At 38.7% G+C, this 23,082-nt stretch overlaps 2 protein-coding genes across 5 annotated transcripts in view; one reads left to right on the top strand and one right to left on the bottom strand.

Moving 5' to 3' along the window:
* IL17RB (interleukin 17 receptor B) overlaps positions 1-3,075 on the top strand; it is a 21,125-nt gene extending 18,050 nt beyond the window's left edge. Inside the window, 2 exon segments of the mRNA XM_032794311.2 lie at positions 2,436-3,038; positions 3,041-3,075. Of these exon segments, the coding sequence (XP_032650202.2) occupies positions 2,436-3,038; positions 3,041-3,075 (638 nt within the window).
* The window catches only part of ACTR8 (actin related protein 8), a 24,374-nt gene extending 2,952 nt beyond the window's left edge, over positions 1-21,422 (bottom strand). For 2 of the 4 annotated variants that reach the window (XM_032794305.2, XM_032794302.2), the window contains exons 1-13: positions 21,216-21,392; positions 19,851-20,021; positions 18,608-18,718; positions 18,267-18,371; positions 17,212-17,385; positions 16,361-16,454; positions 12,501-12,633; positions 11,968-12,121; positions 10,790-10,885; positions 9,176-9,316; positions 7,224-7,488; positions 6,715-6,878; positions 5,849-5,988 (exon numbers count right to left, since the gene is read on the bottom strand). In XM_032794305.2, the coding sequence (XP_032650196.1) occupies positions 5,849-5,988; positions 6,715-6,878; positions 7,224-7,488; positions 9,176-9,316; positions 10,790-10,885; positions 11,968-12,121; positions 12,501-12,633; positions 16,361-16,454; positions 17,212-17,385; positions 18,267-18,371; positions 18,608-18,718; positions 19,851-20,021; positions 21,216-21,326 (1,859 nt within the window). In that variant the 5' untranslated portion in view covers positions 21,327-21,392. Of the gene's footprint in view, positions 1-2,359; positions 5,989-6,714; positions 6,879-7,223; positions 7,489-9,175; positions 9,317-10,789; positions 10,886-11,967; positions 12,122-12,500; positions 12,634-16,360; positions 16,455-17,211; positions 17,386-18,266; positions 18,372-18,607; positions 18,719-19,850; positions 20,022-21,215 lie in introns of those variants that run through there. The other 2 variants (XM_032794304.2, XM_032794303.2) reach the window with 2 other exon arrangements.
* Positions 21,423-23,082: the final 1,660 nt, after the last annotated feature.

Raw genomic sequence — 23,082 nt, forward strand, 5'->3', positions numbered from 1 at the left:
TGCCTTGATTGGCTGCAAGTGATCTAATCAGCCTGTCTGCCTTAATTGGTTCTAGCAGGTTCCTGATTACTCTAGTGCAGCCCCTGCTCTGGTCACTCAGGGAACAGAAAACTACTCATCCAGTAACCAGTATATTTGCCCTCTACCAGACTCCTGCATCCTACTGGTCTGGGTCGGTCACAATAGGCACACCATTTTATTACCCTCCAGTCTTCTGATACAGTACCTCGGACCTATTTTTTGTTAGCCCCTTGAATCCTCATTCAGAACTCTTTGCTCATCAGGACCTGGTAATTTTTTGCTGCTCATCTTAGTTTGCTCAGCACCTCCTAACCCCTTGGTTTTAGACGGCATCTCATCTTTATTATCTGAAAAGAGTAGGTATCTCCCCAGCATCCTCTGTGGTGAAGAATGAAGCAAAGAAACCATTTAATGTCTCTGCAATGGCTTTGTTCTCCTCAAATCCTCCCTCTTAGCTCTTGGGTAGTTCAGCAAACCCACCCATTTTCATGTAATCTTCCTGCTTCAGCTATACTGAGAGGTTCTTTGGCTAATTTCCCTCTTAGACTTCCTAGTTTCCACCCTATACCTCGCCTACTAGAATTAAGTTTCTAAAATACAGAGAAACAAAATTGGGGATATGGCTCTTACTAAAGTGATCATCTTTGGTTTTAGCTGGAGATTATACCATTTGACAAATACCTAGACTAGCTCTTGGATACTCATTGTGTAAGCAGCATGCACTTTATTTCAGCACTGTTTTATTACACTTCCTCTCTCCTTTGCTTTAGAAATCATGGCCATCAAGTAGAAACAAATGCATGAATCTGGAAAAAAAAAACTCCATCTATTGTCAGCAAGACAATTTTAAACCACATCCTCAAAACGAGGAACTAAATTAGCCAAAAAAATAATTCTATAGCATTGAGTTCTGAAAATTAACATTGACGTTTTCAGAGTGAGGAGAGTTTTATATTAAATGGCACAAAACTGTTTCCAGCACTGTTACAGAAAGGTGACTGGGACACAATGGAACCTGTACTGTCTCGTAGTAGTAAAACTGTTTTGTCAGTCTCTTTTCAGCATTGGTTCATGGGGACCCACTGACTAATTTCATAGATTCATAGATTCTAGGACTGGAAGGGACGTCGAGAGGTCATCCAGTCCAGTCCCCTGCCCTCATGGCAGGACCAAATATTGTCTAGACCATCCCTGATAGACATTTATCTAACCTACTCTTAAATATCTCCAGAGATGGAGATTCCACAACCTCCCTAGGCAATTTATTCCAGTGTTTAACTACCCTGACAGTTAGGAACTTTTTCCTAATGTCCAACCTAAATCTCTCTTGCTGCAGTTTAAGCCCATTGCTTCTTGTTCTATCATTAGAGGCTAAGGTGAACAAGTTTTCTCCCTCCTCCTGATGACACCCTTTTAGATACCTGAAAACTGCTATCATGTCCCCTCTCAGTCTTCTCTTTTCCAAACTAAATAAACCCAGTTCTTTCAGCCTTCCTTCATAGGTCATGTTCTCAAGACCTTTAATCATTCTTGTTGCTCTTCTCTGGACCCTCTCCAATTTCTCCACATCTTTCTTGAAATGTGGTGCCCAGAACTGGACACAATACTCCAGTTGAGGCCTAACCAGCGCAGAGTAGAGCGGAAGAATGACTTCTCGTGTCTTGTTTACAACACACCTGTTAATGCATCCCAGAATCACGTTTGCTTTTTTTGCAACAGTATCACACTGTTAACTCATATTTAGCCTGTGGTCCACTATGACTCCTAGATCTCTTTCTGCCATACTCCTTCTTAGACAGTCTCTTCCCCTTCTGTATGTGTGAAACTGACTGTTCCTTCCAGTGTCAGCAGTTTCCTAGTAGATGGTGTTTGGGAGTCAAAATGAGAGTTGATTTAGTACAGGGATCAGCAACCTTTGGCATGTGGCACATCAGGGTAAGCATCCCGGTAGGCTGGGCCACTTTGTTTACTTGCTGAGTCCGCAGGTTCAACCGATCGCGGCTCCCACTGTCTGCAGTTTGCCGCTCCAGACCAATGGGGGCTGCAGGAAAGCGGTGCAGGCCAAGGGATGTGCTGGCTGCAGCTTCCTGCAGCCTCCATTAGCCTGGAGCAGCGAACTGCAGACAGTGAGAGCCATGATCAGCTGAACCTGTGGCCGTGGCAGGTAAACAAACTGGCCTGGCTGCTTATCCTGGCGGGCCGCGGGCCAAAGGTTGCCAGGCCCTTGATTTAGTGATTGACTTGCATAATATAACCTTTTAAAAATGAACCTTCTGGAATAAATTTTTTTTTTTTTTTTTTTTACAAGTACATAACTCCTCCCTAGCTAGTTTAGGAAGTCATTCAAATGTTGATTTTATTTGCTGCTAAAAATGTTTAAATTCAACACAGTATATGGTTTTTTTAATTAACAGATACAAAGAAAATATTTTTCCATCATGCAGAGCTACAACAACCGGTTAAAGTACTGGTTATCTATCCAAAAGAAGTGTGTTTTCAGCATACAGTCCTGGCTTTTGCTGAATTTCTGCAAAAACACTGTCAAAGTGATGTCATTATCGATGTGTGGCAGAAAAGGAGAATTGCTGAAAAAGGCCCAGTACAATGGCTTGCTATTCAGAAAGAAATTGCAGATAAGATAATTTTCCTCAGCTCAAGCTATAGCATTACTGATTGTGATGCTGTTTGCCATGAAAGCATAAGAAACCACAAAAACAACACTGAGTGTATGTTCACTCTTGCATTTAACTTCTTCTGCAGTGATATGAAAAATATATCTTCTCTGCACAAATACATGGTGGTTTCTTTTAATGAAATAAATTCAAAGGACACTCTCCCAAGTGCGCTCAACAGCTGTCCAAAATATTGTCTTATGAAGGACATTGACATCTTTTGTAGAGATCTTTCTAGTTCAAATAGGTAGGCCCATGGCACAAATAGAAAATTAGTATGTGGTTAGAGCCCTACCACCAAATGTATACAAACTGAGGAATACAATATATTACGTTCTACAATATCGAACGGTCTCAGCAGCAGTTGAATATGATTTTGTAAGGCACTTGATGGATTTGAAATGAGTTTGCTTTGGTGAAATTAATTCTGGATAAAACAAGCTTTACTTTCAGCCTTTTCACTGCTTAATTGCAGGATCAGGGCAAAAATCAGTTAAGAGAAACTGAAGCGATAAAAGTCTACATAGGAGAGGTAGCCACCCATTCACCAGTGAACTATAAACTCCTTTATATAATTATGAAGAAATACTTAAAGATAGTCATTTAATTATAAAGCTAGTTTTTAGAATTACAGAAAAGAGTATACAATGAAAAGATAGGTATTGTCAATTTGATATGGAATTATCATTGTTACCATATTGTATTTGGAAAATAAAACAAACTTTTAAAAAATTAATGGCCCTATAGCCTTTGGGGCATGATTTGGTCTTATGTTTAAAACACATTCTAAAAAAGGAGAAAAACAGATAAATTAAAACATGAAGGGAAAATATCTTGAATCACTTTCTGATGAGAGGAGAAAAATTACCATTTTCTGTGTTTCATAGGTTGTTTAAATTTATCTTGTGCACGTTAGCAGGTTTTTTCCCTTGATCTGCTTATTGGATTTAATTGTAACTAAAACTTCATGTCCTCCTCTGGACTGTTAATGCTACAAGATTATTATACTCCTATATGATAAATTTGTGTCTGAGTAAGTTTTGTAGTGTAAATAAAGGATTTAATACATTTATATAATAGTTATAGCAGTTCTCTTCTTGGAGTGTCTGATGCTCAACTGCTAAGGAACTTAAGTGTATTTAAGAAGCAACACTTGTTTCCCACCCTGACTGACTAAAAGAAGGGAACAACTGGATAGGCCATTAATACTCCTGTTTGGTTCATGAAATCATCTGCCATATTTACAAGTCAGCCCTCACTGATGACCATATGGAATCATGAAATGTTTATTGTTCAGAACCCAGTTGAAGACTATCAAATCCAAATATAATCTCTGTAAATATGTACATTTTCTGTAATACAGTTCAGCTACCACATTTATAAAAATTAAATAATTGTTTTATACAGTTAGATTTGTGGACCCTTCTTGTTACAGCAAAACTAGCAACAATATTTAACTTAGACAAAGATACCAGATTGGGTATTCCTTGGTTATGCTTCCAGTAGCTTGGGACGAAAAAAAGTCAGAGATAGACTGTCTTCAGCTCTCTGCAACAAATGTACAGGAAAGGTACACAGATATAGCTCACTGCTTTTGATTTAAGATTACACCAATGTTTTAACATTAATGCATTTTCCCAGAACACTTTTAAGAAAATTAGCTCTTAAACAATTTTTCTTTTGTTTTTTAAAAAGATGCCTCCTTGGTAGTCACTAAAATGCTGGAAGTATCCCTATGATGTTTATATTTATAGTCTAGCATTGGTTGTTATAACAGACAGGGTGGGATAAGCCACAACAAACTAAGCACTAGCAGTGCAGGAATGGTCTGGGCATATTCCCCCATAATGCGGAATGTTGCCACCAAATAGTTCCGGGGTGGTATTAACAATAGCGGGGTGGTATTACTGTGGGTGAGCTGGAGATTTCAAAATTGTCACTTCAGATAACATTTGACTTTTTACAGTTAGTGTAAATCTTTTTTGCCTGTCTAAGCAGTGGATAGTAGTGAGAAGCATTTCAGCTTCATGGTCCTCTCCATCCTTCTGTGTGAATAAGGGCTATCTGTCAAAGGTGAGCTCCTGCTGCTTTTACTGTGATAGCGCTAAACACGGGTGTGCTGACTCAGATGCAGTGTTTTGGGGATATTTTTAAGGGGGGAGAGGGAGGAGCCAATAACTGTCGGTGGTTTTGGATGTTGACAAGTCTTCCTGACAGTGAAAACATGCAAGAAAATAGGTAAAACACAGCTTCAATTGTCATAGAGAAATGGTCTTTTTCTCTTTGAAGTTAGCATAGATTCTGGAAGAGAAACCACCACTAGGAAGAGTAACTGTAAGCTGCTACTCGTTTTAGTGTTACACATATCATCATCCCTGTTAAATGTTTAGTATCTTGTGTTTATTTTTTCCATATTTTGCATTAAACTTATCCAAGTATTTGTAACCACCAGAACTTTGTATATTTATACGGACAAAAACTTATTACATGGATTCTTTTCTAAAGAACGACAGAAGTGTGAGCATTAATATTGCGTTAAATAAAATTCATGAAGATCAAACAGAAGGAAAAAGCTGTGTAAAGATACTTACTTTGTTCCTCAATGGTACTTAATTTCACTTTTACACAGGGTTCTGGTCTTAATGGTTTTATATTACATTTTAAATCAGTCCTATTAAGAAGCACCACAATTTTCCTTTAAAAGCTTCCAGGTCTAGACTTACTGCTTCTAAAATTAAGACCAAATCACTCAGTATAATGTTACTTATTTACAAACGCAGGTATGTCTATATGCCACTTTATTGTTTTATACATAGCTTTTCAATGATGTGCAGCGTTAAGTTTCACTTGTGACATAACTGTTTATAATTTATTTGGATAAAGCAGGAGCACCCATATGCACAGAATCTGTATGTAAAAAGCCAAAAACTGGGATTTTTAAAGTTGCCCATGCATTTTAGGCACTTACTTCCCTTTTGACTCAGTAGGATTTTGGCACCTAATTCAGGTTCTTCTCAAAAACCAGCACATTAAAAAAAAAAAAAAAAAAGTCTCAAACCACAAGCAGGAGAAATGAGCTTGCTTTGGACAACAGGATAATTTTGAAAAGTAATATTCAATTAAATTGAGGTTCCATTCTAATCTTGTTAGATTACCACACAAATGCAGCTCTCTCCCGTAACATTCGGACACCAAAGCGTTGCCATTCTCGCTGATATATCCATAGTTCCTGGGTTGTATCCAGACAGGCCAAAACTGCACCGCCTTTCCATGCAATCAAGCGTGGATCCATATCCTAAAATTAAGAACAAGGATTGCATAAAAATTACGGATCTGATTTTCAGAAGTACTAAATACCGGCAGCTCCCATTTAATTTAATGAAAGTTCACTCAGCACCTTTGAAAATCAGGCCAACAATTTCCCCCAACATTTTTGTGTAATAACTCTAAGTATTTTCCCCATGTTTAACTTAAGGAACTTGGAAGTCACTGATTTTACAGTGTATCAACAAGGAAAATCAAGCCCCATGAGTAAAACTATTGAATACTTAAATAGTTTGGTTTTAGAAATTTAGATGATTAATGCCAAATATTATTTACACTCAATACTATGCATCCTGTTATATTTCTTACTCCTCCTCCTTTGCTAATGTCAACTCAAGTTACTGACAAGCAGACAGGATTAGTTATCTTTCACCATATTCCTCATGGCCACTCCGAGTCCCTTTTCCTAAAACTAACTTTACTAGCTGTTGGTTAAGTTTCTTATTCTGAAAGAAGCAATTAGCGATAATCTATCAATTGTAAAGCTACTATAACTAGTCATTCTACCTCCAGATACATATATCTGTAGTGGAAGCTCATAGTATAGTGATCTGAAAAAACAATCTGATCTCAGATCTCCCATAAGGCATGTAACTGAACTGTGATAGTTTGAAATAATTTTTATTTTATTTTTTAAACCTTTAGATTCCAAACAGTCTATGAATAGTTCACTAATTCAGCTTCATTATCATCATACCTTAGGTCTTGTAATGACTTCTACATTTTCAACAACTCTTCTGAAAGAAGGAGGCATTTTGTTGAGAATTCGGTGCTGAAGAAATTCTTGAGCTTTATGAAACATCAGACCTCCTCCCACTACTAAGATAGAACTATACATCTTCTTTTTGGTATCATCAGAGGCTGGAATGATAGGAGTGTATAAACATGAAATAAACAAAACTGAAGTGCTAATACTACCTAAACTTGGATTATGAAAAACTGCATAAAAGTCAAAGTAGTTAGGATTAGTGAAAGTTATTATAGGAGCAGACATTTATCAGTTACTAACAGCATGAAGATATTTAACAAAAATGGGCTCTCTCATTTCCAGTGCTTTATGACAGTACAGCAATTTATTTTCTAGACAACAAAGCTAAAGGAGAGAATTCTAGTTTCTATAAGGTAATGAAAGATGTTGGAATTTGATATGAATTTGGACCAAGTGATTGGGATCTAATTACAGTATTATGCAAATGTAGTTCTTACCACAGCAGTCAATACTATGAAGAATGGCTTTGTCAAGGCCTAGTGCTTTGCCTTCAAACTGGGATATAGCAGTTTTCCTGGACATGTGTGCTGCTAGGGGTTCCTCAGACTCATTTCCAGCTATTATACAATCACTCTGAGAGGATCCCAGTTCCACTTCTTGTGGATAAATCCTCTCTGAAATGTCTGAGGACTGGCCACGCAAGTCTCCCTCAAATCCACCAGGCTTGGACATGGACTTCCTATCAGCTGTAGCTTTTGCAGACTTAAAAACAAAATAAATTAGTAAGTTAATTTTATTAATTTAAAAAATTCATTTCAAATCCTCACAGGTTGCTTTGGCATAGGAACAGTGTTCTAATGACTCAAATAACATAGGACTAATTTTTCTTTTGCTTCTTTTTAGCTTACCAAAAAGAACTGTTGAATGTTGCATTTCCACCATATACAAGTATTATTCTAAACCACAACTTTTAAAAAAAAAACCTCATTTTTGAAGTCCATCAAACATTTCAAATGGGTATCATGGCAGAAAATCATAATGTCGTTTCTACAAATATAGAAGTTTTATCTATAGGAGTTTATCTACACATAGTTAAAGCAGTATAACCCCTTAGTGTGGATACAGTTATGCTTGTATAAGAGGTGCTTATATCAGTTTAATTTAGACCTAGTCTACACTAGAAAACTAGGTCGGATTTGTGACACACTTCAACAGACCTAAAGCCCCATGTAGACAGTGCTTGGTTGATGGATGAATTCTCCTGTTGACCTTACTATTGCCTCTCGGAAAGGTGGATTACCTACACCAGGGGTAGGCAACCTATGGCACGCATGCCAAAGGCAGCACACGAGCTGATTTTCAGTTGTACTCTCACTGCCCGGGTCCTGGCCACCAGTCCGGGGGGGTTCTGCATTTTAAATGAAGCTTCTTAAACATCTTAAAACCCTTATTTACTTTACATACAACAGTAGTTTAGTTATATATTATAGACATATATTTTAACATTTTTAGAAGATCTCTTTCTATATCACTGGCATGCAAAACCTTAAATTAGAGTGAATAAATGAAGTCTCGGCACAGCACTTCTGAAAGGTTGCCAACCCCGACCTACACTGACAGAACCCCTCCTGTTAGCATAGATAGTGTCTAGACCGCAGTGCTGCAGCGATGCCATCATAGTGTTTCAAGTGTAGACAAGTCATTATTCCCACTACATTGTCTAAACCCAGTTTTAATAGTACAAAAACTCTGTAGATTTGCCTTCAATTAATACAAAATCCTATACATTTGCCTGCTACAAATCAGCTAATTTTTTTACCCCGTATAAGTTTTATATTTACAAAGGATTTGTGCATTTTTAATTATTCCCATTATCTAATATTTATGAAGTGCTTCACATGCTGTATAATAATTTAAATTATTCAAAATTCACTGTAAAAAGGTTTTTTAATACGTCTTTGTGAAAAAGAAAAGAAATGCAAATTGAGAGATTTCATTTACTACAAAAAGATGTGCAGAATATCTCCTTTACTCAGGCCAAGAGTGACATTTAGCATATAATTATAAAAATAACCTTCTATAATTATTACAAAGCATGCTAAAGATGCTGCCTTTCAGATGAGATGTAAAACACAGAAATCCTGAGTAGGTGTAGTTGGTAAAAACTCCATGGCAATTTCTGCAAAACTGCGTTAGCTTCAGTATTTGGCCAAATTCTAAGATGGGCAATTACATTTTGCCCTATATAAGCTGCCTCCTTTGTCTCCAGTGGATAGTTATTCTTCACCTCCCTGCCTAAAGCCTGTTCTGTAATGCTTTGGACACAGAACAGCTGACATCTCTCAACTAAGAGATGGCTTCTTTTCAATGGTGGGAGAAACACACTGAGGCAATAATTATATTAACTCCTGGGTAAATGGTAGTTTTCTGTGACTAAACATTAACACACCTGCTCTTGTTTACTTTGGGTAGCTAATAGATAATGTTCATCATGAGGATCCTCTGGGTCACCTTGTGACCTGTGTTGCAAAGATGTCATTTTCTGCCCAACAATTCCAAAAGTTGCTGGATAAAACAGAGCCATCGGAGCCTGGGTAGTGAAAGATGAAAAAGTTTAATACAATCTTCTGTTTAAACAAATATTTTTCAAGTTCAATGTTTGTCCATTAAGAAATATTCTTTTTAAAACAAAGCCTAATATTTTTTAATGGATTTACAATTGTTAAGTGTCTCATGCCTCAGAATCAACAGATTACTATTTTGTTTCAAATAGCCTTTTAACTGGGAGAAGTATCTGAGTCCTCTTTAAAAAGAGTTGTAAGCCATTACAAAAAACACAAACACACGTACGTACGCATGCATATTTTATATATTTTAAATGTGGTATCAGACTGTCAACTAGCGTTCATCAGCATTGCAAGTGTGTTACAAAAAGTCATAGTAGTGAGACATGAAAAAAAACTGGTATCAGCAGTCATCAAGTATAGAAAGTAGGTCCACAGATACGAGGACATGTCAGATACTTAATTGGTATTTGCCATAAGCCAGAGAGGTAATGAGGTGGTCACCAGTGATGCATTAGAGATGCTTCAATCTGTAGCAAATTGATTTTAACAGTTTTTAACCAAGTGCCCATAAATACTGTTAAAGCATACAACCTTTGTAGGGTACATCCAGTAAAATGTGACACAGTAAGAGGCAGCTTAGTAAGGCATTCTATGGAGTACTGGACAATGGGGCATATGGGACAGTGGAAGGGTAGTGACAGGTATGAGTCCTCAGTATATTATTGCCAGAAGCTGGGAATGGGAGACAGGGGATGGATCACATGATGATTATCTGTTCCGTTCATTCCCTATGAAGCACCTGGCATTGACTGCTGTCAGAAGACAGGATGCTGGACTAGATGGACCATTGGTCTGACCCAGTATGGCCATTCTTAAAGCTGTGACAAGGCACCTCTTTTCTCTTGCCAGACTTAGTGTTTCCCCCCAGTTGTGATGGTAGGCCTGGGGTAATCAGCCCCACTCAGCCAGGGTATGCCTTCCCCCGTCTGTGCTCCCTTGGTTGTATTTTCAGGGTAGGCCTGAGGGTTGGCTTCAGGGGTGATTTTCCACCAAACAAAAGGAAACAGTCTCTTGAACAAAAACCCTAGGGGGGTATCTTTCGCTGCCCCCCTCGCTGGAGCAAGGTATCATCCAGTTGGTTGCCCTGGAGTGTCAGTCTTTCCCCTAGCAGGCACTCAGGTTTGGTTGTTTTCCCTATGGGAAGAAGCACAGCCTCTCATCCTGGAACAGCCTATTCCCCTGCTGCCATTAGCGCGCGCGCGTGCCTCTCTCTCTCCTTTGCTCTCCCCAGAGGAGGGTTTTTTAAAGGCCTCAGGCAGCCCTTAATTGGATTCAGGTGTCCCTGATTGACCTGAGGTAACCCCTTCTTCACTGACAGGAAAAAGGGCTTGTAACATTCTAGGGCTAATATATCAGCCTTTAAGTATCCTCTTGCAGCTGTCCAGCCTGACTTTGTCACCAGGTTTTATTATTGTGCGCACACATTTTGAATTTACCTGCAGTTTTTCATCCCCTAATCGGAACTGGTATAATAAGGCTGGAGAGTCTGGATGACGAATCTGGAACTCATGGTCTTGCAGTCCAGAAATATCCTATTTTTAATGGAATATGGCAACAAAGGTAATCAATTCTGTACAGTCTAAGATTACTATCTCAAAGCTTTTTACTTGTATTCATCAAGACAAAAAAAATAATTAAACTCACTTATGAATCTGAATTTTGTTTGTATTCTTGTTTTCCAAAGCCTTTGTCCTGCAACAGGATCTGCTAATGCAGCCCTTTCTGCATGCAGATTCCCACTGAAGTCAACATGGCTGTGCTTGGGTAGTGGAATCTCATGTTAGCGGATCCTGTTGTAGGAACATGGGAACTATGTGACTCAACAACCCAGAGGATTAACTGAACCATATGGAAGGAGCTCAGAAAAAGCTTGCTGTGGGAAGCCCTCAATAGTGATGCAAAAATTATATTAATAAAATTATTTTAACTTGTTTGCACCTTTACTGAAAATTAAGACATAGCTACAAGTATGTTATAGCCAGAATGTTTGGAAACATAACAGTGAATATGTTTAGTTAGTGGTGTTATAAAATATTAAAGCTAATCAAAGAAATTCCTATAGGTTTCTGCTTCCATCTCTCAAAGACAAGCAATATCAAGAAGACAAACCATGTCAGACATGCATGTTTTAACTACAGGCCAAAGTGTAAAAAAATAATGTAATGTGTGTTATCTGAGCCATAAATCTAAGTTGTAAAGTGGCTACACCAACCCCTCCATCTTTTCAAAGGAAAATCTCTGCTTGTGTTTTTGAACTCCAGGAAAAATATGTGGAGTTGGAAGTGTTTTAAACTTTTGTTGATTTCTTAAATGTGGAAATGGCAAACACCTTTTGAGATGTATATGTGCAAATATACATTTTTAGATACAACTGCCTGGTATCATAGTTATAGGACAGTGAAATGTTTTAAGCACAAATATTGCAAAGTCATTTAATGCTACAACTGGATACTAACATTAGAAGCCTTTTAAGTATACTTTATATTAATGGAGAATTAATTAATTACTAATAATGCACAAGAAAATCCTCACCCAACTCAGGAAGACAAAATAATCATTGTTCCAAAAACTGTCATGCAGAATCAACAACTTAAGCTTAAGACTTTTTCCCCACCTGGTCTAAATGACAAAATGTCTCTTTTAAGTGCTGAAGGAGAAGGCAGTCCATTTTATTAGCTAACTGACAATCCTTGTAAGGAAACCCAGCTCGCTGCATAAGCCAGTAAAAACACCTTGATACATCAGATCCACCATATGCAAGGCACAACCTAAAAAAAAAAAAAGAGAAAGAAACAGGTGAACATTAATTTATTCACTTTGCCCAGAGCTAACATTATGTATCAGCCTAAAAATGACCATGGACAATACTGTTCACACAGTTTACACAGCACATAGGGCCAGCTCCCACTCTCTTTACAGAAGCAAGAACTCTCTAATATGGATCATACAGTAGAATGGGATGCTCCTGTTGTGAAAGTCCTAAGTATTAAACCAAAATACAATTAACCACACTAATAAGGTGTTGCCCTTATGCATATCTACTAATAAATCCTTTTTACTTTAAAAACAAGTAATGTAAGATAAAACATCTCCATCCCACCCTCATTAGTAGTTTTGTAGTAATTCTGCTCATAAAGAAAAAATTACCGGGTGTTACGGTGTGAAACTCCATCCTCTACACAGCAAACACTTGTCTTTTGATCGCCTACGTCTACTATACATGCACTACCTAAGCCACTTCCAAAAGTAGCACAGACAGACTCCTGATGGACCACTATACCTAAAAATATGAGAGGAAGGTTAAGTCTGGTTTTAAACCAAGCTCCAGACATTTAAAAAAAAAAGTAAATACTTAGTTTTTGCATAGTAGATTTTTAAAATATGTAACACTGAGGTCCTAATCCTGTATTGAAAGTTTAAATTGTGCAAAACAGCCACATTTGCCAGGAAAATTTTTCACCTTCCCACTGGTGAAGAGAACTTTTAAGCCTTTGGGAAAGATAAATTAAGGATGAAGTGGACGTCTACATTGAAAATTTCCTTGCTTTTATGGGTTTCGGAAAGAATCTGGACCTAACATTAACCTTAATTTTGTAGTGGGTATTAAAGGGCTTCAATTACCAGTAGCAGGATGTGACACTTTGAGGTTCAACCCAGACCTGGAGGGGGTCATGTCACCAACTATCCTGCAACCCTGAGTGCCTTAAGTGCTAAGCTGCTGTGGTTCACGGCCCTGAGACCAACAGCCAGCCTACAAGCATGCAGGTCACACCTTGGCTTCCACCACCCAGTTACTTTTTGCAGGGTGAGCCCAACATTCCCCCAGCCCCAAATTTCTCCAAACTGTCTGCCCTGTGGTGTCCACCTCTCCTGGAACAGTCATAGAAGTTAAGTTTTCTGCTCCTTTAAAAAGAAAGTAAACAGCAGCTCATTACTTTAACTGGGGTTCGAGAAACTTATTTAAATCAAAGCACTGCACTGCTTTATAGTAAAACATTTGCTAACAAAAAGTCTTAGGTTTAAGTAAAATCAAATAGGAATAAGGATAGAAATGGTTACAAATAAACAAAAGTAAAAATATGCTTCTAAAACCATTTCAGCACGTTACAATCTTTGCCTAAGCGGTTTTCTCACCTATACTCAGATCCCAGAGATTTCAGCCCTCTTACCTGAAAGATCAAAGTTCTGTGATTTCACAAACTCTGGCCCCTTCATTCCCTCAAGTGATGGATGCTAAAATGGCTTCCTGTCCTTGCTTATATTTTCCAAAATTCAATAACTTTGCTTCAGAAGGCAAGAAGCCATGCTGAGGACTCTGCTTGCTGTTTCCACCACGGAACTGTTAATTTTTGCAGTCTTCTCTCATTGTGATAGTTAAAAGGCTATCTAACCCTCTTGCTAAATTGATAGCTATGTTTATCTTGTTTGTAAATGTACCTTCCTTGTCCCTTCCTGACGATCAGGCTGGTGAGACATACAAATACGTATTCCTTTGTTTAAGGCTGACTAGGTTTATACATTGCTTGCCAAACACATTTAAAGAACATAATTCTAGTATGTATTTAAAACTCTTATAATCAGCATGTTACCAGTTTGCATAAACCTCACATGACACCTTTTAGACACAGATTACGACAACAGTGAATTGGCGTATACTGAGTACGTCAGGCCTGACAAGAGTTGCTGGCACAGAGTAGTGAGCACCAATGGGTCTCTGTCACATAGGGAAGGCATTTTTCTCCCATTTTTGGTTTTAATCCAGTCATTTCCTTTTTAAGTTTTGAGTAAGTTCTTTAAATGGATAAACCAGGTTTGATACCATGCTCCTGTGCATCCCCTTCAACCCATTTTCATCCCTCACAAACATTTTCTTCATGTTTACACCCCCGCCATACACTTTACTTGTAGAGTACTAAACAAAGACTCCCTTCAAATCCCCTTCTTCTGAACTCTGAAGGAAGAGAATTGCTCATTTTAGGCAAGTAGTTTGTAGACCAACATATAAGGACTAAATTTAAATGTAGGCCTTTTAAATAGAAGACACAGAGTTTAGTAGTTACATTCAGTAATTAGTTCAGCTCAACACTGTGTTAATGTTTAGGAAATGGCACCCTCAAGTGGAGATGTTGATATTTTAACTTCTATAACTTTCCAGTGTTTCATACTCATGCACCCTAACATACACTGTTCAATCCGTCAGACTTAGCCAAAGAAAAACTAAAAATGGAGGCTTTAATTTTTTTAAACTTTGTCGTCATCAAACAGGCTTGGAGGAACAGGAAGAAAGTTTGGAAGAATTGAAAAAAAATGTCTCTCAGCCTCTTGTATGTTGCTACTTTTTCCTGTATGCATTACAGTGTAGACATAAGCCTTTACAGTCAAAGAACGAACATTTTTTCTTTCCACATACCATTAAACATGTAGTATTCTCCTCATTAGGGTATGCAACCCTAAGAGTAAGACCTTCTAACCAAAAGCTACAGGTCTGAGTTAGAAAACACCTGTAAAGTGAGGAAGGGACCTAACTGGCTATTTCATCTTACTAAGAAGCAGTAAATCAATTTAATTCATATACATGTATTTCTTCTGCTGGTTCTTTTCCTCCCACCCACTTAAACCTTTCAGATAGAAGGTCCCTTCCTTTTATCTTAATGAACGTTCTTTATCAGATACAGAAAAGGCTAAGCAAGTTCATACTACTGCTGTCCAGCAAGGAAGAAGAAACTATTTGTTCCTGAGAGAATGCTCAGGAATCATAAACAATAAAGGATATTAAACATAAAAGGTACACAAGGAGATATAGATACATATATGGTCTAATGCAGTGACTCTTAAACTTTAGTATTAGTGACATCTTTCACACAGAAAACCTATGAGTGCGACCCCCTTATAAATTAAAACCACTTTATATTTAACACTATTATAAATGCTGGAGGTGAAGCAGGGTTTGGAGGTGGTGGCTGACAGCTCGCAACCCCCCCCATGTAATAACCTTGCAAGCCCCTAAGGGGTCACGACCCCCAGTTTGAGAATCCCTGCTCTAATGGCTTGCAACTAACCACATTTTATCATTTAGTATGTTAACTATTGTATAAAACTTATTTGCTTCTACTTTCTAGGTCTTTCTTTTGATCTTTCAAATCTATTTAAGAGCTTTAAGTGCCTAACACAGAAGTGGATTTTCTGGCTCCTGCAAGGACTGTTTGATAAGTTTAAACTTAAGCACTATGTTCATACAGCAATTTACACTGCCAGTATTATGGTAACTCTAATAAACAAAATATAATGTGACACAAAGCGAGTCTTGGACTTTCAAAAAACCCCCACCACATTATATAGAAAGTTTGTTGGCTTTATGAACTGAAAGGGAATTAAATTTCCCTATTTCCTATAAAAAGAAAGCACTTTCAAACTAGGGGAAAAAAAAACATTAAAGAGCAAACAATTCAACAGTTCAAAAATCAATGTACTTTACTTTAAAAAATGTTTATAAAAATCTTCCCCTGCTTTGAGTGTAAATATTTAGGTCATCCAGATACTACTTTTGTACAATCCATCAGTGAAATGGAGAACAACAGCACCTTGCATTTATATAGACCTTTTCTTTGAAACCCTGAAGGGGTTTGCATTGACACTTCATCCATCACTAAAATGCAATAGCAATAAGATGGCACTGAGGCTTCAGACATCAGTCTGTTACCATGCAAGATATCCCAATTCAAGAGCTGCTTTATGATTTACTTTGTGTAGGTTGGTGGGGAACAAGCCTCACCTGAAGTGATCAGTTTGGTCTTTTAACAAGTAAACAAAGAGCATGAGTAACTTGCGGTAATGCTGGCCTACTACTTAGCCCTGCCAAGAGACACAAGAGTTGCAATAGTGACTGGCAAGAGGCCAGGGGTACCAGTCTCAGAATAGAAAGCAGGTCAGGCTCAGAAATCAGATACCTTTAAAAAAATCCTTAAGCTATACAAATTAATATTAAATGCTCACTTATGCACTTTTACCTGAAAAGCCCATCTTCATTAGGATCATATGTACGAGTTCTTTCACATGTTGTTTATTATAGATGTCTGGTATTAGTAAAATGCATCTGTAATACTGAAGACAAAAGAAAATTAAGGGCAGTTTCAAATCAATGTAGAGTTCAAAATAATTCCTTCATATGTGCTAGAATGCTAGATGCCCCATGATATTCTACTGAAAAAATACAGATGTAAAGGCACTGAGAAGAAGCAGAATGACTGGAGAAAGAGTGGTTATGTAAAAAAAACATTTATTTTCATCATTTAAAAATTGAGTTCAATGTGGTATCCAATGTCTGTATTTATAGGAGCTTAAGAAATGTTTAAAAACAGCAGACACAATAAAAGCCACCCGCTCAATAAGAACAATTAAGCAAGGTTTAGCCTGGATGTGCTGCTGGTGGCCTGTGATGTGCAGGTCAGAGTAGATGATCTGGTGGTTCCTTCTGGCCTTAGACTCTGTGATTCTAGACCTCAGTCCCTTAACAACTCTAATCAACCTATGAACACAAAACAATGAAGTGAAATATTTTATGAATTTGAAGTTTCAAAGACAATCCAACTTACTTTTAAAGTTTCAGTACCAAATGCTGCCCTCAGATAAGTGCACACAACTCCAAGTAAAGTCCATGGGAGCTATGCACACTGGAGGACAGAATTTACCAAAAGGCTGATCTTGTCAGCAGCAAGATTAAGATATCTTAGGTGGTTCTTTAGTTGACACCTTCTGGAACTCTCCGTAGAATGCAAGAGATGGAGTTAAAATAAAAGGTTTCCCATGTGGGTGTAGTACAAACTTAACTCAGCTGAACAGACAGTCATCACAAGCTCACCTTTAAGTCTTTCAGTGGTATTTCCAAATATTTTTGTATTACTTGCGACCAGATAACTTCAAGATCTGCTAGTACTGCAGTAAGGGAGCCGCCTGGCCCTGGGTGAAGGTTTAACTGTCCTCTTCGGATAGGCCAATGAATATTATAACAATCTAAAGGATTAACATATAGCGCCTGAAGAGAAAAGGGAAAGAAAGGTTAATAATTAATGCTAACAATTTGTTCTGTTCGGTAGCTGATACAACAGATTGCACATACACAGTGCACCACTTAGCCCTGATCCAGGATTGGGGCCCCTACATACTACTGCAATATTTTTAAAAAGTAACCTCTTCTCAAATGGAAAGATCTTTCCAACTACAGCAATGGGAGCATGATTGGACAATCCAAATACAGAATAGGAAAAAAATGGGTAAGTAGTTAAAGATCTGAAACTAGAAATCATCTGAATATGCATAACAATAGAAATAATCCCATGGAGTGGTTGGCAACATATTTCAAGTATTAAACCAGATTAGAGAGAAAAACAGTGCTTAATAAAACACTCTGAAGTATTAAAATAATCAATGAACAAATTATGTGGCATATGATGCCTTGTGCTGATCTGGTCACTGACTTCTTGCCTTTTCTGTACACTATACACAATGAGACAGTTTAATTTAGTTGATGAAAAATGCTAATTTACACACTAGCTGAGGATCTGACCTATTGCTTTTATTAACAGCTAACTAAAAAGTTTCTTGCGTTAATCATTGATGTTTTATTTGTATGGGGAGAAAACAACATACGAAAAAGATTCTTAAAAGAACTATAGTTTACTCTAATTTTTTTCCAGGTTAGGGAATTTTCATGTCATGCTAAATGACACTAAATGGTCATGAAGCCTCTTTGAGAGGATTTGCCCCTCCTCCACAGCTAGAGTTTTCATCATTATCTACTGTTGAATATTTAGGATAACTTGCCTTTTGATACATACTGTATCAAATTGTGAATTTAAATATTTGCATTAAAAGATGATATCAGCACCTTGTTTCAAGGGGAAAGTGAATTCCTACCTCTTCTCCTACCAGATACTCAGGGTGATGGGACGTATTTGTCCATTTGTTCCCAGAGCTGTGATCTAGAATAGCTGGCCGCATCTGTCTGTTGTATGATCGGGCCTGTAATGTAAATTAAATCACGCATTATTAGGAAATATTTTGCCAATCATATTTTATGCACAAGTGGAAAAATATACTGAAGACCCATTTTGAGAATGCACTTTCCTCTTCTGTATGGCCAAGGCACATCTGTTGCTTAGTGTTGCATGAACTGCTCTCCTTTTACTCTTTAGAAGATATCAAATTGAACTACTGTATAACAGAACATTTTAACCTAACTATTATGAATGAGTTACCTGATCAGGTGACACTGGTATACGCCTTGCACCATTTGACATCTTCTTGGACCATATTGCTTGGTCCACCATTTTAAGGCCATTTTGTCTTTGCTCAGTACTTTCAGGTTTCTAAAAAAAAAAAAGAAGAAAACAACCAAGCATAAAAAGCTCTCTTTCAAAATACAGGTAAAGTATACAACTCTGTATAATGAATACTGAAGCTGACAGTCAGTAAAATATGTGAGATCCCTATAGTAACTAAATGACAAGAGATGATGTACACTGACTTTTGGAAAAAACATATTTGTTTCACAAGCCCAAACACACAATTGAAGTCAATTAGAGTCTTTCCATTAACGCTAGTGAAGAAGAGATAAATCGACCACCGAGCACTCTCCCGTCGACTCTGGTACTCCACTGGCACGAGAAGCATAGGCAGAGTCGACGGGAGAGTGTCAGTAGTTGACTTACCATGGTGAAGAACATCCACTTCAGCTACGCTATTTTCATAGCTGAAGCTGCGTAACTTAGACCGACTTAGCTCGCTCCCCATCCTATGTAGACCAGGCCAAAGTAATACTCTGTTCAGAAAATAAAATTTAAAAATATTGAAGATGCTAATTTGGTGAATTAATTTACATTAAAGACTCAAATTATAAATACTACTGTGTACATTTAAATTATTTAAACTAAATTTGCTCATTCAATCATATTCTTAGAAGAGATTATACTGCGTAATATATTAAATAAATTACAAACATCATTTTGAATGAATATGCTGCAAATGAAATCATCAGATTTTAACTTTATTCCACTCCAATCACCATTCCCAAAACGTGAATGTAATGTGTGATGGGAGCAAACAGGAAGATCCGTTCAAGAGCTTGTAATATGTGCATATGATTCTTTCATTTAATGTGTTCAGAACAAGCAGAGGTGCTCCAACAGCATAAATTGCGCAATCCTGTTAACTTCAGGAGAGTGGCACCTGCTTATACCAACAGTAACCTTGACCACCAGTAACAACAATTTCACCTAAATTTCGCCTATTAACATATTTTCTTTGTTGTTTAGTCACAATTTTTACTGGATGGTCTTTTATTTCATTCTTTTGACATTAGTTTTAAACCACCATGGTGTTTCTTCAGAAAAGTATGTCTGAATTTAACAACAGGGAAAATAGGAAACCCACAATTCACAACCAATACTCAATTTTAGCTGGCCTTGAATTGTTACAATTTCTGAACAACATGGCACTTACATTGAGTCCATCTCTTAGAAGCCAACTATCTTTGTATACAGGCTGTCCTTGATGTTTCTGTCTTCTTGCAATGATATGGGGAGTACTAACAGGAAGCGTGTCAGTGGCTCTACCAATTCTCAGAGTTGTTGATCCAGGATGTATCACAACAATGAAGTTGCTTTGTATTTGCTGGAAACATTGAAATACACAGTAGTATACTACACGCATGTCCATAAGTGTAGTCCACTTCTTCCTATAATTCCCTAATAACTTCCTGAGTTTACAGTCACGTCTTCAAATGAGATGCCACCTTCTACAAATGAACCCCCTCTCTGTTGTTAGAAATGTACATTATAAAGTAGTGTCTTTTATCCCAAAGATTTCAAAGTGCTTAATCTATATACATACAAAACCACTGAAATGCAAGTCAGGGGCGGAAAAAGGCAGCCAGCTGGGCTACTCACAAAATGCTTCACATTAGTGTACAAAAGGAAAATTTTGTCTCAGGATGCCAAAGTGTGTGTAATGCAGGCAGATGCTAAACTTTTAATATCTCAAAACAACTTTACAACTGATGCTTATAACTTATGTTTGCTCCGGATATAACATGGATAAGATTAACAATGCCAATTACACAGTTCTGAGGATGTCCCCGGCACATATTTTGAAGTACCCCAGGTACCATAGAAAGAGAGATGCCTGCTCCTTTCCCACATGGGAGGAAAGTCTTTGAGAAGGGAAAAATAATCACCTAGCACAATTTTAAAGTTTTCCCAAACTAGACAAGATTAAAAATAAGAACTTTACAATGAGATGATTTAGCTGCCTTTGAGCCTCTTCTGTCTTGGCCAGAGAAGGCAACAAGGTATCTCTTTGGATTCCTAGAGCAGCCCTTTCCCTTTCGTCTCAGGGGTCTTCCCTGCAGAGAATGCAGGCAGAGCTGCCAAGGCGAAGGAGGCACAGCTAGCACAGGGTGCAGCACCTGTTCAGCGGGGAAGGGGCAATGCGAGGAGAAAGAAGAGAACTGCTCGTGCAGAAAGTGGGGGGCGCGCTGGGGGCAGCAAGGGGATAGCTGCGAGAAAGTGGAGAGGAGAAAGGAACAGCCGGCAGGGGAGAAACAGAGGTGACCAGACAGCTGAGTGACACACAATGCTGTGGGGTGGAAAGGACCAGCTACATGAGCGGAGGGGGACTGGGGGAGGAGGGGGCCCGCGCCCCGAGGGGAGAGGGGAGGGGGGGGGAAGGAGGGAACCCGCCTCCCGAGACGACACGGGGCTGGGGCAGGGGAGCTGCGCCCCGAGGACAGCAGGCTGAGGTGACTCGGCCGGGGGAGCTGCCGCAGGGCGATGGGCCGGGCGGTCTAACCTGCCCAGCGGGGCTCACCTCCTGCAGCGACTCGGGCACGGCGGCAGGGACGATGGGCCGCTTGGCTCCGCGCTGCTCCCGCTCCTTATCCTTCCCGTTCTCCGCTTCACCTTTCTCTGCCTGGGTCATGGCCGCCTGCGCGGGTCCCCGCCGGCCAAGCGACACCGAGCGCCGAGGTCCGCGCAGGCCCTGCCGGAACACAGGCCGACCGGCAGCGCGCCCGACGTGTGTGCGCGCCCGCTGCGGATGGGAGGTTTAGCGAGCAGGCGCAGCGCCCCCAGCGTTCACAGGGGGAAGTCAGGCCTGGCCTATTGCTTCAGCAACGGCTTAGGCCTCCCCCGCCCGGGGCACATGCACGACTGAGAGGGGAACAGCCTCAAGGCACCCACCCCCTCCAACCCAGTCTCAGTTCCCTCCTGCAGCCCACGGGCCAGCTGTCACCGTCTCCTCGTTACTGAGTTGTCACAGTAACAGCGATGATTATTCCCACCTTCATTCCCCCCGCCCCCAATTTATAATTTTGCGAGGGTTGAATAGTTTGCAGAGCAAGATCAGTGAGGAGATAGAGGGCAGATACTGCCACATCCCCATTGACCACCTTGTCATAGCTTGGCAGCATTTACCTCTGGAAGCAGAATATGCAATGCTACTATAGCTTGAAGGACAGAACAGGACTGTATAGGCAAGGCAGGTGATGGTATTCACCTGTAAAGCTGTATGTGTCAAAGACGTTAGAAAATTATGTCATTCCTTCAAGTTGGGAACATTTGCTGAAAATTTGAAATTGCACACACAAAACCCTCAGCTCTCAACTGCTCAAAGTCTAATCCCTTCAAAAAGTCAAGAATACGCCATACTATTTATTTAGAAAACTCATCAAACTAATGCAGAAAGCTAACTTTCTTAGAAACTGCATATATTTTTTTTATATTATGCTTATTTCCCCCAAAAGCACAGTTATTCTGTGCAAATTATGCAATATGAAAACATTAACCACTTACATGCTGTGTATCACTCCACCTGTTTTCCATTGTGGGAACGAAGCTATTTTTAGAGACCACTAACAGGATTAAGGATAATCTCCATCTAAACCAATAGATATGCTGGGAAATAGGTTTTTCTTGTTACAAGAGATGGTGTTTAAAAAGAAATCTAGAAAGGAAGTCCAATACAGACAGTAACTTTGCTTTAAATGCCTATAAATCATAGTTCTGAACTACAGGAAGGGCTGGTTTTGACCATGGCATAATCAAATAAACAATGAGTTTATACTACTCTAAGTTACAGCTTCAGTTGTTACAATAATTAACTGCCTCAGAAGCTTAGAAAAAAGTTCAAATTCATAAAAAATCCCACAATAGTAAATAAAGCATCGGATTCTGATTTGGTCAGGTACTTAAACGTGTTCCTAACTCTCAGTCCATCATTAGTCCCTTTGAAATCAACAGGAACATGAACATGTTGAATCAGGAACTAAATAACAAGATGGTCAGTATGTTCAGTCTGAGGATATAGATGAAAGTGGAAAAACTGGAAGAACAAAATTTACACACAACTGGGAGAAGTTTTATCCTCCCCCCCATGATAAATACACATAGTAATATATCTGTATTTCTTCTTTAGCCTGTCTTCACTGTGAAGAAAAAAACTTTTCACATGTTTGAACAGCACCAAGCACAATGGAGCTCCTGCCTAAGTAGCATTTTAAAATGAGAGTATGTCAAAATGCACTACAGAACTTTTGGTGCAAGTAGCATGAAAAAAGGTCTCAAAAATAGTAAAAGGTCCTTTAGGCTACATAATGACCACTGCAGAAATATAAGAAATGGAAAGGAAAATGCTGTCAGTTTCTCTTAAGATACAATAGTAGATCTGAAATGTGCCA

Source organism: Chelonoidis abingdonii, chromosome 17 (assembly GCF_003597395.2).
Source record: "Chelonoidis abingdonii isolate Lonesome George chromosome 17, CheloAbing_2.0, whole genome shotgun sequence".
In the NCBI taxonomy this organism is placed as follows: domain Eukaryota; kingdom Metazoa; phylum Chordata; order Testudines; family Testudinidae; genus Chelonoidis; species Chelonoidis abingdonii.